At 43.9% G+C, this 16,845-nt stretch overlaps 2 protein-coding genes across 4 annotated transcripts in view; one reads left to right on the forward strand and one right to left on the reverse strand.

Annotated features, from left to right (window-relative positions):
- KATNIP (katanin interacting protein) overlaps window positions 1–14,500 on the reverse strand; it is a 57,164-nt gene extending 42,664 nt beyond the window's left edge. The window contains exons 1-8 of one of the 3 annotated variants that reach the window (XM_056502882.1): window positions 14,261–14,500; window positions 13,398–13,502; window positions 12,922–12,997; window positions 11,302–11,465; window positions 6,740–6,831; window positions 5,055–5,192; window positions 2,766–3,027; window positions 1,293–1,442 (exon numbers count right to left, since the gene is read on the reverse strand). In XM_056502882.1, the coding sequence (XP_056358857.1) occupies window positions 1,293–1,442; window positions 2,766–3,027; window positions 5,055–5,192; window positions 6,740–6,831; window positions 11,302–11,465; window positions 12,922–12,983 (868 nt within the window). In that variant the 5' untranslated portion in view covers window positions 12,984–12,997; window positions 13,398–13,502; window positions 14,261–14,500. Of the gene's footprint in view, window positions 1–1,292; window positions 1,443–2,765; window positions 3,028–5,054; window positions 5,193–6,739; window positions 6,832–11,301; window positions 11,466–12,921; window positions 12,998–13,397; window positions 13,503–14,254 lie in introns of all 3 variants that reach the window. The other 2 variants (XM_056502883.1, XM_056502884.1) reach the window with 2 other exon arrangements.
- GTF3C1 (general transcription factor IIIC subunit 1) overlaps window positions 14,494–16,845 on the forward strand; it is a 38,175-nt gene continuing 35,823 nt past the window's right edge. Inside the window, exons 1-3 of the mRNA XM_056502881.1 lie at window positions 14,494–14,746; window positions 15,942–16,151; window positions 16,320–16,496. Of these exons, the coding sequence (XP_056358856.1) occupies window positions 14,517–14,746; window positions 15,942–16,151; window positions 16,320–16,496 (617 nt within the window). The 5' untranslated portion in view covers window positions 14,494–14,516. The remainder of the gene's footprint in view (window positions 14,747–15,941; window positions 16,152–16,319; window positions 16,497–16,845) is intronic.

Below are 16,845 nucleotides of genomic sequence, written 5' to 3' on the forward strand. Positions count from 1 at the left end.
CCTTGAAAAGACTAGAAGTTCAAACTGAGCTGAGATTTGTGTGCATTCACTCTTTGCACATACACCCATGAAAACTTCCAGCAAGCATCTCTGCAAAAACAGGGATAGAATAAAGACCTGCTTATCCTTCTGTACTGTATCATCCCCCTGAAATGAAATTAATTTAGGGTTTATCACAGTAGTTGGACAGAAAGAGCTCCAACCAGCATAATTATAACCTGAGAAAATGCTGCACACATCTCTGGGAAGTCAAAGCAACATCTGCTTCAGCAGATGGTGGGTGAGGGTCTCAGAAGCTACAAAGGGGATTTATTCTGGAGCCAAGATGAATTAACTTCTTTTTCTCTGTTTGGTTTTCTTCTAATTAAGAAACTAATTATTTGGCTTTTTCAAAACCACTGCCTTAGTATTTTCTTGGGACACATCTGGATTCTGCTTTTTTTGAAAAGAACAGCTTGACCACAGAGTATGGCAGGTCTGAAAACTTCACCTCAGACCTTTCAAAACTCAAGCTTGATCAGACTTGTTCAGTTCAGGACTGCACTGAATTACAACTGCAGTCACAACTTCAGCCCCTCCATTTGGGGGTTGCTGTGTTTTGTTGGGTTTTTCCCCAGGTAAAGACCACACCTTAGCAGCAGATTTTTAGAATAAGCAGCAGTGGCTTCAAATTATGTTCTCCAGCTCAAGAAAAATATTTTCTAGTATGGTCCTAGATACTGGCATATCTACCCAGCACTGCAAACTGATCTCAGTGCTCAAGTGTAATTCAAGCACAGTCCCAAGCAGCCACAGGGCTCTTTGTCATGCTGTGGAAAACTGTGCCTTTATTGTGGAAGAAAACTCTGCATTTTGCATTGCTACAGATGTGTTGTGTTAAACTCTTCCACCAAACATCAACTGCTGACTGGGAGAATACACATTTCCATTAATACCACAGGGAATAGATCTCCACAAGGAAAGTGGGAAATACAGAGCAAGTATGAACAAGGACTGAAGGGAGAAGGAAAATCCTGTGCTGTGGAAGCAAAAAGAGAAAGGTGTGGCAGAAGATTAAAGTATACAGGCTTTTAGACTTTATCACAATTTCACTGAAGTCAGGACATTCAAGGTGTTAAAAACAACAACAAAAACACAGAAAATCCTACTTTAAAAAAAAAAAAAAAACAGGCAGGGGAGTGACAGCTTAAAATACCACATGATGACAGATGTGTGCTAAAATTGCATCTGAGCCAGAGGGGGAATAAGCATGAAAACTTTCCTTATTGACATCATATATTCTTATTTCTTACTAGAACAAACTGTTTCATGTCTGTCCTGCTGCAAGAACTCAGCAGAGGGGGGCCGAGTGCCTTTATTTGTCAGCATGACTGGTTTGACAGGAATGTACACTTCAGCACTGTCCTTCCTCTTGGCTGAGAGAACTCGCACTGGCTTCACTTCTGCAAGATAAAAAGAAATAATAAACTTTAAGGTTACGTGGAAGCAGCCAGCCCAGGAAAAATTAGTGGATTTTAAATGCTAAAGTTTTGCCACTTTAATTATGTTGGTTTAGTTAAAAGTGATAATTTCCCTCCCAGTCACTGACACTGTTCTATTGATGTAGAAGCACATATGGATGGCTGGCACAAAGTGAAACAAAATAAAAATAGTACTATAATGTACCAAGACATCTCATCTCTGCCAGATATTTACCTGCATTACTGTCAAGAAAACTAAAACTAAAAAAGAAGTCCTGAGTCATTTGTTAACACAGTTATACCAAAGAAAATTCTTAAAATAAGACACAAATGTTGTCTTGTTTAGAAGTTTCAAAGTGGGGGAGGGTTGCCTAGAATAGCTCATATAAGCACTTCTTCACTTTTTGATTTGGGAATTATTAATGCCTCTATTGTTTCCATCACAGCTCTGACATTTCTCTCTGGAGAAAAAGTCTTGCACTGTCCCAGAGATTTTGTTCTCACTGTGCTTCCAGCCCTTGCTCATGTCTCTTCTGCCCCTCTCCCCATTCACACTCCACTCATATCTATGATAATGAAAGGAACACTCCTCTACTTAATTTATTCCAAGACTGTTCCCCTGAATTTATGCAATTAACTCTAGATTAGGGAAAGAAAAAACAAAGGAAGTAGTAAAATAAACAAAATAAAAAAAAAAACAAACCAATTACTGCACTGGAAATGAGAAGGGAGGGAATTTGAGAAATACTGAAGGTAGGTCTAGGTCAGGTTTCTGCCTGAACTCTCCACCCTTTGTTAAATATTCTCTGAGACCTCATGACTGGTTGTGGGTTTGGACACTGAGGTCTCCAAAAGAGACAGAAAGAGACAAAAAGAAGTGGCCCATGTCAATCACCAGGGATGAACAGCACACACTGGGACAAGCATCCAGCACCCAGGATGTGAAATTAAGGTGAGACTGGGAAGATTTGGCTGCCTGAAATTCTGCAAAAACAGTTCAAAAATGTATCTAAAAACATGGTAATTTCTTGAGAAATCTCACAGGCAGTCTGAGACAATCTTAGTTCAAGTGTCTAGACATGATGCAGGTGCAGTAACCAGGTCTGTATCTTTGGATTTGCCAAAAAATTCTTAATGAAGTACAAAAGGATACAAGTGCCCCAAATCAGGAGACCAAAACAACAGGTTTGCTGACGAACATGAGAACTTAGGAGGGTACAGAGTAACTCCTAATGACCAACCTTGGAAGTAATTCCCTCAAAGAATGATTACTGTAGCATGTAAGTGTGGAAGACACAGACTTACTGCTTTGATCCTGGCTGAACTCCAGCGCAGTTGAGGTAGAATCAAGACTAGAGCATCTCCCAGCATCCTGAGGCTCAGAACCCTCCTTCTGCAGTGCCTCACTGCTATCCAACTGGAGGCCTTCAAAGCCTGTAATTGCTTCCTCAGTGGGAGATGGTTCTGAAAACACATCCTCTTCAACAGAGTCATAATCATCACTAGGGGAGTCTTCTTCCATCCTCTCCTCGTCCACGCTGCGCTGCAAGCTGCGGCTCAATTCCTGCTGCAGTATAAACACATCTGTCAGAAAAGCTCCAACTTGGATTTTGAAATAAACCAAAGTGGCTGCCTCTTCCTCCCCAGGAGAAAGAAAAATCTTCTGATGAATTCAGAGCTGTGATGCAGCTAAAAATATTCCCATTCCTATGTCATGTCTTGCCTCCTTTGATGAGGGCTTGTTAAGAAAAAAACCATCCTACAACTCCTGTGCTCCTTCTCATCAGTATCCAGCAGGAACATTCTGTAGGCCAAGGAGTTTTTATGTGCAAAACCAATTTTTAGGAGTAAGTTACAAAAAGCAAGTAAGGGGGAGAGCAAAGGCATATATTTGTGCAGTCTCACAGTTGTGCCTTGCTATTTGAAGAGTAGCTGCAATCCAGAATTTCCAAATGCCTTCACAAGACTGTCAAGCTCATGTAGCAGCAACTCCTTTTAAAGCATGTGATAGATGATAATAGTCCTGCCTTGTCCACATCTGCACTTCAAAAAGCAGCAGAAAAAGAGTTGGGGTCTAATGGGCTAAGCTCCCCGTTCACAGGAGTTTTTTGAAGTGGACACACTATAACAGGATTTTATGCAAAAAAGAACCTATTTTGAAATTTACTGTGGAGAAAACTGTCCTGCCTCTCTCACCACACACCACAAAGAGCACAGAATAAAGCTGGAGAGCTGTGTGCTTTCATGAATGCAAAAAGAAAAGACCTTGCATCTCTTAAATGCTTTTTGCTTTTTCCCTCCCTCCCACCCCCCCAGCTTTGTTGGTATAAGAGTTTTGAGATAAATATAGGTAAGCAAACTGTATAAAATGAAAACCTGAAGCTACCTTAGGTACAAATGAACTGTGACAGTCTATATTCTGTTTGCAATGAAAGCTTCAAGCTCCTACAGATTCTACTTGTTAGGAAATCTGTGTTGACAGAAATATATTACAAAGAGCAGACAAAGTCAGGTTCAAAAGAGGGTTTATAAGCAACCTGGGCCTTGATATCAAGCATATCCTTATGACAGTCAAAACTAATATTTCCAGCTTTTTGACAGGAAATTGTACAAGCTTTCTTTTCCTTTGAAACCTCTGCATCTGCATTGTAACAAGACATTCAAACAAACGCATTATAGCCCCAGCAAAATCAAAATTATTTCCATCTTGACTACAAAGAAAAGTGAGGGGTTATTTTGAAATTATTGGCTTCCTGTTAAAAACACATAAAATAAATAAATATCCATCAGTGTAAACAAGTTACCAATTTGTAGAGAAAAAAATAATCAATGCAAGAGCAATATAGGGATGAGAGAAAGATGCAAGCTAGGAAAATATGCTTGGCAATTTTGTCTGATGTCAGTGGTGAGATCTGTAAACAGTTTCATATATAGATGCTACTCCACTACCCAGAAAAGCTTTATTTATGTCATTAATTGGTTAGGCAGAAAAATATTCATAAATTTTTGTTCATTGATTAGTTTTCTTTCACATTTGTGAAGTGTGCTAGAACAAACTGCAATTAGTGATCACATGGAAGGCTGCACAGTCAATATGAAAACAATCCTTGATGAAAAGCAACTGCATTGATTATAACATTTTCAAATGGTCTGATTTTTGTTAGGTAAAACAATGACATGCAACAATTTTAGCATCATTATTTAAAGACCAACCTAAAGGCACCAAAAGCTGTGGTTTTAGCTTTCTCTAACCTGACACCCAGGAGTTGGAGATGTTCACTTGCACAATCATGAAGTGAACTGAAAGAGGCTCCTTGCAGGAAATACCTCAATTCAACCCAACTGAGACAATATTCCACCTCCTAAAAGTAAGGTTTAACATTTTGTAGTGCTGCTGATTGAGACTTGTTTTTTCAATAAGCTTTACTTTTCATTTTTTTTCCTTCTTTTTGTAACATCTCATCAAAGCAAAATTCTCTAATGAAGACACCAGTATAGACTGGGTTTGGGTGCTCCAGCCAAGGCTGATACCTGGACATGATCATATTTCAAATGACACTGCCATGAACAACAGAAGACAACTGCCAGCTGTACCTGGGAGAGAGGACCATCATCATCATCACTGCTGCTCTCCACAGCCAAGCTTTCATAAGGCTCAAAATCATCAGAGTACACCAGAGATGGTGTAATGTAGAGCTTATCCCCTCCTTCTGTTTTAATTGCCACAGTTTTCTGTCAAAAGAAGTGTTCAAAGAAATTAGATTTCTTCTGTGTATCAGAAAGAGTAACCATCATCCTTTATATAACAATAGCATGATCAAGTACTGCTTTTCTCCTCTGTTCCACAGCAGGTTTCTGTCCTCCCTGAACTCACCTTTGGCCCCTGAGTTATGGTTTAACAGCCCTGGTCAAACTCCCCACCTGCTGCTGCTGCTGCTGTGCCCAGAGTGGGCAGTGATATCCAAACCTTGCTCTCTGTTGTTCCTACACTCCTCAGAATTTTCTAAGTGCCAGGGCCAGAGATGTCCCAGAGGGAATATCCTAAGACAACTTGGGTGAATTCTTTCAGTGAGTCTATCCTTCCCCCTCACAGCATCCCTTAGCACAGCCCAAGTCTGACAGGTTTGGCTAGGAATTGCTGGATCCTGTAGTTACCCAAAAAATCCCCATGGAAATCACTGGGAAAGGAAACTGCTATCTGGCACAACATCCTTCTCAGTCTGTGGTTGCATTTTTCCTTAACTAAAACATTACATTTGTTCATAAGGATATAACAACTCCTATCCTCCCATCCAACTGGATAAAAGACTTAAGGAATCATCCTAAGCTAGTCCCAAGTAGCAACCAGGTTTTAGTACAGAGCCACACATCTGGCAAATTCAGCAAAGAAGTCCTGACAGGCCATAATGGAAGCTGAGATAATGAATTCAACTAAGCAGTAAGAGTGGTAAATTAAGTAATGCAGCCTTAAAGCTTGAATGTAGTATTTTCTGAAAGAAAAGAAAACCTGCATAGCACAAACACTTGATCCACAGTGCCAAGAGCTCTGATCTCATCACTCAAGCACAAACTGGACATCCAGCCAGGCCAATGGCTAATCAAGCAGTGTAATTACTTGGGTGACATGTCTCCACTGTTCTGAAATCACATTTATTCTTTTAATTAAGTCCTTGACAGGTTAACTCAGATCCTTCTATAGGCTAAAAGAAAACAGGTTTCTCTTCTGAGATTTCTCTGGTGAAGCAACAGCTATGGAGCTTATGGCTCCAAATTTCTTACAGATAGGGTATTTTTATTTATATGCATTTCTCTCTCTTATGATCTACAAGAATTTATCACAAATTATTTCTCAAATTATGCAAATTACATTTCTTTGTCCCTTAATCCCGTTGCAGGGTGGAGAACAGCAGTAACAGGCCGGGATGTCTCTCCAAAATGAGTTTCTCCATCCCTTGCACTAGATAAATTCCCTAGGGTGCCATCAGAGCTATCCAGCAGCAGTTATTCTGTTGGAGGACACATTGAGCCACTCATGTCCAGGCCACAGAAGTTTCTGTGATGATTGTCACTGAAACCAAACCCTTTCAATGAGATTTGCCTCTTTAGGCTTCCAAGCAGACACAAATCTGGGCAGGGTAGCATTTCATGCTCTCACTATCCAGACCAAGCCACTCAGAGAGTTCCAGCTGCCCACTCTGTCCACTTGCAATCAATTTCCCCTAAAGTTATTGCAACCTAAGAATTAGTTCAAAGCCCCATTTCTTCCACCTGCCCCTTACCTGAAGCCAATTCCTGCGCTGTATCTTGCTTGGGGCAGTCTGAGTGCTGTGTTCTGGCACTAGCTGGGCACTCTCCTCTAGCTGGGCTGCTTCTGCAGCAGGGACACACAAGGATTAGAAGACAGTAGAGAAAAAGCAGAAATACAATATTAGACAATAAGCAAGACACTTTTGTTTGTGGGTTTGTGGGGTTTTGCTTTCCCCCCAGCTGAGGACAGAAGAGTAAGCCTGACACATGAATGGAATCAACAGCTGCAAAGACATCCCACATCAGATCCTGGCCACTTCTAGCAGCAGCAGTTTTGAACCTCTTCAGGGACAGTTATCAGCAAGTGTTTTTAAGAGAATGAATTATTTTAACAGCAGGAGAAGCCCCACCTTTTTTGATATGAAAATACAGAAATATATTCTAGAAGAGGGGTACATATCATTCTGACCCCCTGCTGGGTAGAAAGTAACCTGTTTGAGAATGCAAAGTGAGCCCAGAACCCAACTACCAAAGGCAGACTGACAGACAGGGTTCTGGTGAACAACAGGTGATATGCTGGGTTTACAAAGGAATTGTGTGTATTTACTCTCAAAATTAAGGAAACATAAGGTATTGTCAGATTAAACAGAATGTATTGGGTATTTAACAGTATTTAACATACTGTGCAGAGAAGGATTCCTCATGTATAAGCCATAAACCAACCATTATCCTTCACTTCTAAGGCAAGGAAGAGTTGGTTCAGGAAATTCTGCAAAAAAATCTCTGTATGGTCAAGGAGAACTAAGGGTCTCTGTGCTGGAAATGGCCCCAACTTAGAGTGGAACAATGGATTTTTGAGAAGATGCTTTGATTGAGAGAGAGAGACAAACAACTTGCAGGTCACATCAGCGTCCTCAATGGAACAAAGGCATCACCAACACTCTCAGTAGCATCCTAAATAAAGGCATCTCATTTCCTATGGCCAAGACAGATTTACAGCTTCCATTTCTTCTCAGTGGAGAAAAACAGCTGATGCAAAACCTTTTTTCTTTAAGCCATAATTTAATGGTCACCCTAAGGCTGCAGGAACTGGCACTACCAATAAAAGAAGCTACTGCCCTACAAAGGTCATAGAATCACAGAAAGATTTCATTTGGAAGGAACCTCTGGGCTTTACCAAGTCCAAGAATTACTTCAGAATTAGATCAGGTTGCTCATTACAGCTCTCAATACCATATTTTCTTTTTTGGGGGTTGGACAACCCCACGTGCACCTGTGCAGTGACCTGTTCAGAGAATTGATATGGCAAGCTTTGACTGTGGGAAAACATAAAAGGTTCCTTTTAGTTACAGGCCCTTGGGCAATCTGGTTCACCAGGAGACTGCACAAAAGCTGGTCCAAGCAGACAGGAGAGAACAGGCCCAGGGTAGGACCATGCTGGGGGAACAGTGTTTGCTTATGTCCATTTGCTGGGATCACAGCATTGCAGGATGTTGTTCTATTGCTCCAGCACTAAGTCTGGAGTCTCAGAGGCCCAAAACAGGACTAAACACAGAGGGGGAAAGGGATGGACTGCTCCAAGGAGGAGAAAACCAGAACTCCTGCTACTCCAGTAGGCCATTCCCAAGGAACACCAGAAATCCTGAGTCAGCACTGGTGCTGATTGCTCTGCTGCATTGGCTCTGCTGGCACTGAGGGTGAACTGTCCTGACCTTACACTGTGAGAAGCAAGGCTAGATTCAGTCACTGCTTTGGGAGAGAATGGAAGCCCCTTTCCCTTGCACTCTCTGAGAATCCACCTCTCCAAAGCAACTGCCCAGAAGCCCCTCAAGTGTGCTGTAAATGTAAGCAGGAAAGGGGGAGATGGCAGGACTGATGCTACACTGGGTACTTCATCCTCAGAACTGCTTGAGTGCCTGAAGAGACTCTTTTCAAGTCATGGAGTGACAGGACAACAGGGAATGGCTTGACACTGCCAGAGGGCAGGGTTAGATTGGATATTAGAAAAAAATTGTTCCCTGGGAGGGTGGGGAGGTCCTGGCACAAGGTTCCCAGAGAAGCTGTGCTTGCCCCTGGCTGGACAGGGCTTGGAGCAGCCTGGGACAATGGAATGTGTCCCTGCCCATGGCAGGGGGTGGAACAAGACGAATTTTAAGGTCCCTCCCAGTTCTGTGATTCCATGACTCTACTTAGTGATAGATTCACATGACCAGGTCTTTCTAAGCAGGAAACAGTAATTGAAATCCCAGGCAGAGGCTGATGCAGCTGAGAGAGTCATCTGTGCAACAAACATTACTTTGGAACAAAAATACCCTTCCCATGGGATGGATGGGATGTGAATACCAACCAGTACCTGCTTGGGCACACAGAACACTCCACTGGTGTCATTCCCTCAGAGATTTGTCAGTGCCTATTTGGCTAGGCAAGGACTGAGAAGTACATCCTCAAAATATTAGTCCTAATCCAAGGAGACCCCACACTACCCTCAAACCACATATTTGTGACCACACAGACATTCACTGGAACAACAGAGTTGTGATACCATGTGTGGGTTATAGACCCAAAGAAATGCCAGCACATCTACAGCCCAGCTTCACTTCCCTCCAATCCATCATTTACTTTAATTCATTACCAATCCTAAGCATCAAAACTTTTATCAATCACTATTATCAGTAATTACTCCTAGGGAACACAAAGAAAACAGTCCTGACAAATAGATTTATGATGACATTTTCAGGAACCAAAAAGAGGAATTTATGCCCATTCTGGATTATTAAGTACCACCCATTCCTAATTTTTCAGTGAAGACTAATCCCATAGATGGATGCTTTAGAAGTAATAAATGATCCAATAACTCTCATGGGAGATGGATAGGAAAGAAAACTCCATGCTGTATCTCAGCTAGGAATCATTCCTGTAAGTAAAATCAAATTCAATCTTTGAGAAGAAATGCCTAAAAATGAAAGAGACCACAAAACTGCTAAGGTAGAACCCCCAGGCAAGAAGCTCATACAGACCAGCAGTGATTCCCACTCTGGACTCCAGTGGCAAAACCAAATGGAAGAGGAAAAATGACAGGATGACAGTTCAGCTGGTATCTCTTACTGCAGCTTCATGTGTTTAAAACAACACCACTGGTGAGTTAAGAAACAGCAAAACACTGAGTTATCTTCTGAAGAGCTGCTGCTACAGTCTCTGATTGATGGAGTTGAGGAAAGGAACAGAGACTGCAACTGGAGTCTTCAGAGATCCCTAAGATATGTATTCCACCTTGACTGAAGCAAATGGCTTTAAGGGACCATAAAGAATTTTAGTTAAGCTGAGACCTAACAACTGCACAGCAGAACTTCAAGAGGAAATTTCTCTTGACAGAGTTCCACTAGAGCTGCTGCCACAATATCCCTTCACAATTTTTGGAGCAAAAACATTGATTTATACCCTCTTTAGCTACCTGAAGATGTATCTGTGTGACAGAGCACCCAATTTCCACCATTTCCCAGTACCCAAGAACATGGCCATTTTTACATCATTACACACAAGGTTTCACTTTCACAGAGAACAGTGGAGCCAGGTGACAAGCTGATTCTTCATCACCATTCCACACAACCTGCAGGAAATTATACAAGCTGAACACACCTAAGCCTGCAAACAAGAAGTATGTGCCCAGTGCAGCAGGAAAACAAATGGAGGAGATGAAGTTAGAGTCATGGTTGGAACAGTTATTAAAGGAAAGTTTCCAGTATAATTGAGATTAATAAACTTTCAATCAATAAATTATCATACTAGAGAACTTTTTTAACTCTTTGTCTTCATTTTTAAGTGAAAGTGAAGCTTAAGCAGGCTACCACAGATTTTAAAAAACACTCTCAGGTTGTAGCAAGTGTGAACATAACTGACTAAACTGCTTTACACAGGGATTTAGTAAAATCAACTTTCTTTTCATTATGCTAAATAGATTAAAAGGCCAGTAAGCTCATACTTTATACTCTCATGCATGCAAAATTATTCCTGTCACTGCACTGCTCTTGATGACAGACAGGCTTAAATTAGAAACAAAATACCCATTTTTCCATAAAGCCAGCTAATCACTGGGAAAAAATGGTCGATTTTCTTCACTTCAAATATTTAAATAAAGATTAGCTATCTTTTTAAGACAACTATTATAGCTTAAACATAATTTATGAGCTTAATGAAGCTATTACTGGATATAATTTGATTACAGCCTATGTCATCAAATGTCATTTGTCCTCAGGACATGAGACTTGGATAACACTGAAGTCCATCAGATCTTAAATCCTCTTAATGGTGTTATGTGTCAAAGGTATACCATTATTTTCCCCTGACAATTTATACACATTTCTAATCTTCTACTTTTAGTTAGAGCTGTTTAACAAAGGAAGAGGCAGGGAAGTTAAATGTTGGGATTAAAGAGGGATGGAGTGAAAAATTGACAGGGTATTGCAGAGACTATTCCTTACACAGAACCACCTTAAGCACTGATTTCCATGGAATTTCATGCCACAGGCTGCAGAGGTGCTGTCCCTGATGACAGTGACCTCTCTGTGCAGCTCTGCCAGGCTCCCATGGCACTCACCCTTGGTCCTGGTGGGTTTGGCTCTGTTCCTCAGCTGTGGGGTGATTTTCCTGCGGCACTTTCTCAGCTCAGAGTTAGCTCCATTCACATACAGGGAAAATCCTTTTTCCAACTCCTCCAGTCTGGTTTGCACAGGATCTTTTCTTTTTAACCGTTCCTGCAGCCTGAAGGAGAAAGGCAAATAATTCATCCTTGCACAGTGCATGCACAGATGGTCAGATCATCAAGAAATACAACAACACACCATGTCACAAATATGAAAAATATGTTCCCAGTTCAAGGAACCCTTTCAGAATACATCTTCCAGGGTCTGTTCCTGTTCTGTAATGTGTGTATGAGCACCCACATGCTGTGACAAGTTAAGTTTGACCAAGCCTTTCCTTTCTGAGGTTTTTTCCATGTTATTTCTTATTTCACATTATTTCTTCCATTTGGTAACTTGTATATTTAACCTTTCTTCTTAAGAATTTTAAAGAATTTCACTTAGATTTTCAGAAACCTTAAAAACTGCTGGCCTCTTTTCAAGAATAAAAAGTGATGATTCATGTTTTGTAACTGCAGGTGGAAAGTCCCCAGCCAATACTGTAGTTAGAGATACCAGAAAATTAAATGCTAGTTAAAATAATATCAAAATAATGCCCTTCCCTGGCCTCAATGAAGCAGCTGCTCTCCCTCTTTCAACTCTTCTCTCCTTTCACCATGGGTTATACCCAGTCCATGCTAATCCCTTTGAGGTGACATGAGGTGACATGCAGGCCAGGAGTGGGTGACAATTTGTGCATTTCCCTGCACCACCTGTTTTCCCTTTGACCCCAGGATGGGTCAAAGCCCCCCAACATGTCTGTGTTGTGACACAAGCAGCCATTTCCCAAGAGCATGTCCCCAGCAGTCAGAGCTCTGATACCAAGGATGCAAGTTAGTTTAACCATTAAATAAATTGCTTTTATCCTTTTCTAAAACTGCTTTAGGATACTATATAAGAAAGAAACCTGTGGTCACCAAAATTGGCTGGTCTTTTAACATCATTGTGGCCTTCAAGGTCTTTTTACCAAACCACTGTGTTATAGAATTTGGTTAGAAATCTTATGGCTTGTTTTAAAGGGAGGAATCCAGCAAGAAAGTTCTGCAGACTCCTCTAAATTATGCTATGAAGTTCATCTGTCTAGGGTATAGTGACAGGAACACATGAACAAAGAAGAAAAGAAATGTTTGAAACTTGTCTGAAAAACACTGGAGTTTGCAAAGGCAACCTGGCTTTCCTTCCTTTCCACTTTTCTGTATTTCTGACAACATAACAACTGTGCCTCATAACTACATCCTCACACAGTGTGAGCTGACAGCTACTTCTGAATCGACCACCTCCTGCCATATAAACAAAAATCTTCCCTGTCAGCTGTGGAAAACGTAAATATTTTATTAATAAATGTATTTATATTTCAAAAGCAGAAGAAACTTCGTGTTCTTCTCTAGAAATAAGAACTTTTAGCAAACAAAGGGAAGAAGAGTGAAACACCTGAATGTTTTAAGGCAAAACATGGATGTTTTGCATCACAGCTGCTGCTATTTGATACAATACAACAAATATTTCATACCCAAAGTGGTAACAAATGTGAATCTTACCGGTTTCTCTGCTGGAGGGATATTAAATATTCGTCATGTTTTTCATCAAAGTCAGTCACCATGTCTTAACATAAACCTGAAATGAGAATATAAGGGTCACACTGCATGATTTATTATGGAGTACCACTGGTTTTGCACCCTCAATAGATGAGAAGACTATAAACTGAAAAACATTCCTCCTTCAACCACACATAAAGCTGTCAGGGCTGTAAATAGAGCTCCTGAAGAACAGAGGAAACAGTAGCTGTTTTACTTATTTTGCAGAACTCCTCACAAACTGAAGAACCAAAAAACACTAAAAGTAGAAGGCATATGCTGTAACAAGATTATAATGCCAGACCTGGCAAGCAAGACAACCCAGGGCACAGCTGTGGAAGGAATTCTCTGAGCTGCAACTACTCATTAGGTCAGTTCATCCCGTAGCTTGTTCTCTGCTGAGGATCTATATATCTGAAGTGTTTAATTAAAGATTTTACCTGGCTTGCCATTCAGGAAACCTGAATTTTCCCAGCAATCCTCACCACGCCGCTGTCACAAGTTGTGCCGGGCTGTGCTCTCACACTCTCGGAAGTTTGGTGGAGCTGTGTGCCAAAGACAGAACCGCGCGGTTTGTCTCTTACCGAGAGCAGGGCAGCTCTGCCACAGCCCGGGCCCGCAGCTGGACACGGGACAGAGCCGGGACAGAGCCGGGACAGAGCCGGGACAGAGCTGAGACAGAGCCGGGAGAGCCGGGACAGAGCCCGGACACGGACCTGGGACAGAGCCGGACAGAACCGGGACAGAGCCGGGACAGAGCTGGGACAGAGCCGGGACACGGACCTGGGACAGAGCCGGACAGAACCGGGACAGAGCTGGGACAGAGCCCGGACACGGACCTGGGACAGAGCCGGACAGAACCGGGACAGAGCCGGGACAGAGCTGGGACAGAGCCGGGACACGGACCTGGGACAGAGCCGGACAGAACCGGGACAGAGCCGGGACAGAGCCGGGATACGGACCTGGGACAGAGCCGGGACAGAGCTGAGACAGAGCCGGGAGAGCCGGGACAGAGCCCGGACACGGACCTGGAACAGAGCCGGGACAGAGCTGGGACATGGACCCGGGACAGAGCCAGGACACGGACCCGGGACAGAGCCCGGACACGGACTCGGGACAGAGCCTGGACACAGCCCCAGATGGACACGGACCCAGATGGACACGGACCCAGATGGACACGGACCCGGGCCAGAGCCCGGACACGGACCCAGGTGGACACGGACCCGGGACAGGCGCCCCAGAGGACAATAACGCCGGCTGAGCCCTAGATGGACACGGACCCGGGACGGACACTGACCCTGACCCCGGACAGAGCTCCCGGACGGATACGGACGGGGAGAGAGACCCCGGACGGAGGCAGATCCCGGGGCAGAGTCCTCGGACGCGAACCCCGGACACTGAGGGCGGACACGGCTCCCGGGCAGAAACAACCCCGTGCCGTGCCGTGCCGTGCCGTGCCGTGCCGGGCCGGGCCGGGCCTGTTGCTCGGTCTCCGTGGCGACGGTCGCGCCGCCGCCGCCGTCAGTTCCTGCGCGCCGCGGGCCCGGAAGCGGCGGGGGATGGAGGCCATGGAGCCGCTGTGGGCGCTGCTGGATGAGGTGGCCCTGGAGGGGCTGGACGGCATCACCGCGGCCGCGCTCTGGCAGCGCCTGGCCGCCCGCTCGCCGCCCTTCCCGCTGCCGCTGGAGCCCGACACGCAGCAGCTGCTCTGGGCCGCGCTCAGCGCCCAGCCCGACGTGCGCTTCTACCTGCTGCCCCGGCCGCGGCCGCCGCTCCGCTTGCACGACCGGTGAGGGCAGCGACCGCCGGCCCGGGCCCTCCCGCCGCAGAACCCGCGCCTGCTGCTGGGCGAAACATGGGCTTGGTGGTCGGGCTAAACCCGGCCCGGTTACCAGGCTAGACCCGGCCTGGCTGAGGGGCTAAACCCGGCCAGGTTACCAGGCTAGACCCGGCCTGGCTGAGGGGCTGAACACCGCCTGGTTAAGGGGCTAAACTCGGCCAGGTTACCAGACTAGACCCGGCCTGATTGAAGGGCTAAACCCGGACTCATTGCCGGCTAAAACCGGTCCCGTTACCAGGCTAGACCCGGCCTGGTTGAGGGGTTGAACCCGGACTCATTGCTGGCTAAACCCGCTCCGATTACCAGGCTAAACCCGGCCTGGTCGAGGGGCTATACCCAGCCCGGTTACCTGGCTAGACCCATCCTGGTCGAGGGGCTAGACCCGGTCTCATTGCCCGCTAAACCTGGCCCGGTTGCCGCCCTTGCCGTTCTCGCCCAGGCTTTGCTGCAGCAGCCCTTCGTAGCCGGTGTCAGCAGGCAGGGCTGAGGGTGGCTCTGAGCCGCTGTTTAGATATTAAAAAGGAATTTTCACTGTTCAGGGGGTCAGGTATTGGAATATGCACTGTCAGGTGTTGGAATATTCACTGTCAGGTGTTGGAATAGGTTGCCCAGGGAGGTGGTGCAGGCACCGTGCCTGGAGGTGTTTAAGGTCTGGCGCTGGGTGATGGGTTTTAGTGGTTACAGTGGTAGTGCTCATGGATAATCTTAATGCTGTCTTCCAATTTTGATGATTCTGTGGTTTAGGAGACCTGTATATGAGTCCTGACTTCATTTCCATTCAAATGACTGCTTACTACTTAACACAGGCAGCTTTTATATGTCTTGGTCAGCAGGATGGATGTACCTGTCATTTTTCTTACCTGAGAACTATATGTTTCTCTTATTCCCACTACTTTCCTTATTCCCACCATATCTTTGACTTTTCAAAGATAAAATAATGCATCTCCCTACTTCTGCACTCTGCATGCTGAAAAGGTTTGGTCATGCTTGAGGAGTAGAGCTCTGCTCTTCATGTTTTTCCAGTTTGGAGGTTTCAAAGGAGCTTCATATTTCCAAGATTCTTCCTAGACATATCAGCATTGTCTGTGGCAATCTTGTATTTCTTCTTGCTTGGTTAAATATTGACTCTTTGGTTTTATTTCAGATATGAAGAAATAGACCTTGAAACAGGAATATTGGAAACCAAAAGAGATCCTGTTTCTTCAGATGATATTTATCCTATTCACATGATTTTGGATAACAAAGATGGTATACAAGGTTCCTGTCAGTATTTTAAAGAGAGAGTAGATATCACTGATCAAATAAGGAAGAAGGATTTGCAGCCTTGTTATACTTACAAAGAAGCTGTTGAAAAGTGAGTGAAATCCTTATATCTGGCATTAAAATACTCTTAAGTTCTAAAATTTAGTCCTTGCTCAGTGTGTACAGACTATATGAGTAATGTTTGTGGAGAGAAGGGGATTGATCTCTCTGTTTCTGTGGACTCAGTAAGTGTACATTTCTTTTCTTTCTGTTTTCTTAGATGGGGAGATAAATTAGTCATTGTTGCTTCCCAAGAGCAGCGTTACAGAGCTTTAATAGGCTGGGAGGGGGACCCTGACTTGAAACTCCCTGACTTTTCCTACTGCATCCTGGAGCGTTTGGGCCGAGCTCGGTGGCAGGGGGAGCTTCAGAGGGACCTTCACAGTGGGGCTTTCAAGTAAGTTTGTATCTTGCTCTGAGAATTAAATCCAAGCTTGTTTTTAAGTATTCCTGTGAATGTTTGAACTCTTATTTATACTATAGTGTTTCATTCTTACTACCAGGAGTGTTTGGTTCTGGGAGCCTGTTTGGTAGAACTGTACTGAACATCATTGAGTTCATTATCCTTCCTGATATTTTCTCAGAGAGCCAAAATTTTGTCTGGTGGGTCAATACACAAGTTTCTAATTTGTGGAAGTTCTTGCTTTTTCTAAATAACATTTTCTTCAAATTTGGGATGGAAGAATGATTTTCATTTCCAAATTGCTGTCTAAGTCTTGCTTGTTTTTCCCAAGTTCTGAAGGAAT

The sequence above is a fragment of the Oenanthe melanoleuca genome, chromosome 14, assembly GCF_029582105.1.
Source record: "Oenanthe melanoleuca isolate GR-GAL-2019-014 chromosome 14, OMel1.0, whole genome shotgun sequence".
NCBI lineage: Eukaryota > Metazoa > Chordata > Aves > Passeriformes > Muscicapidae > Oenanthe > Oenanthe melanoleuca.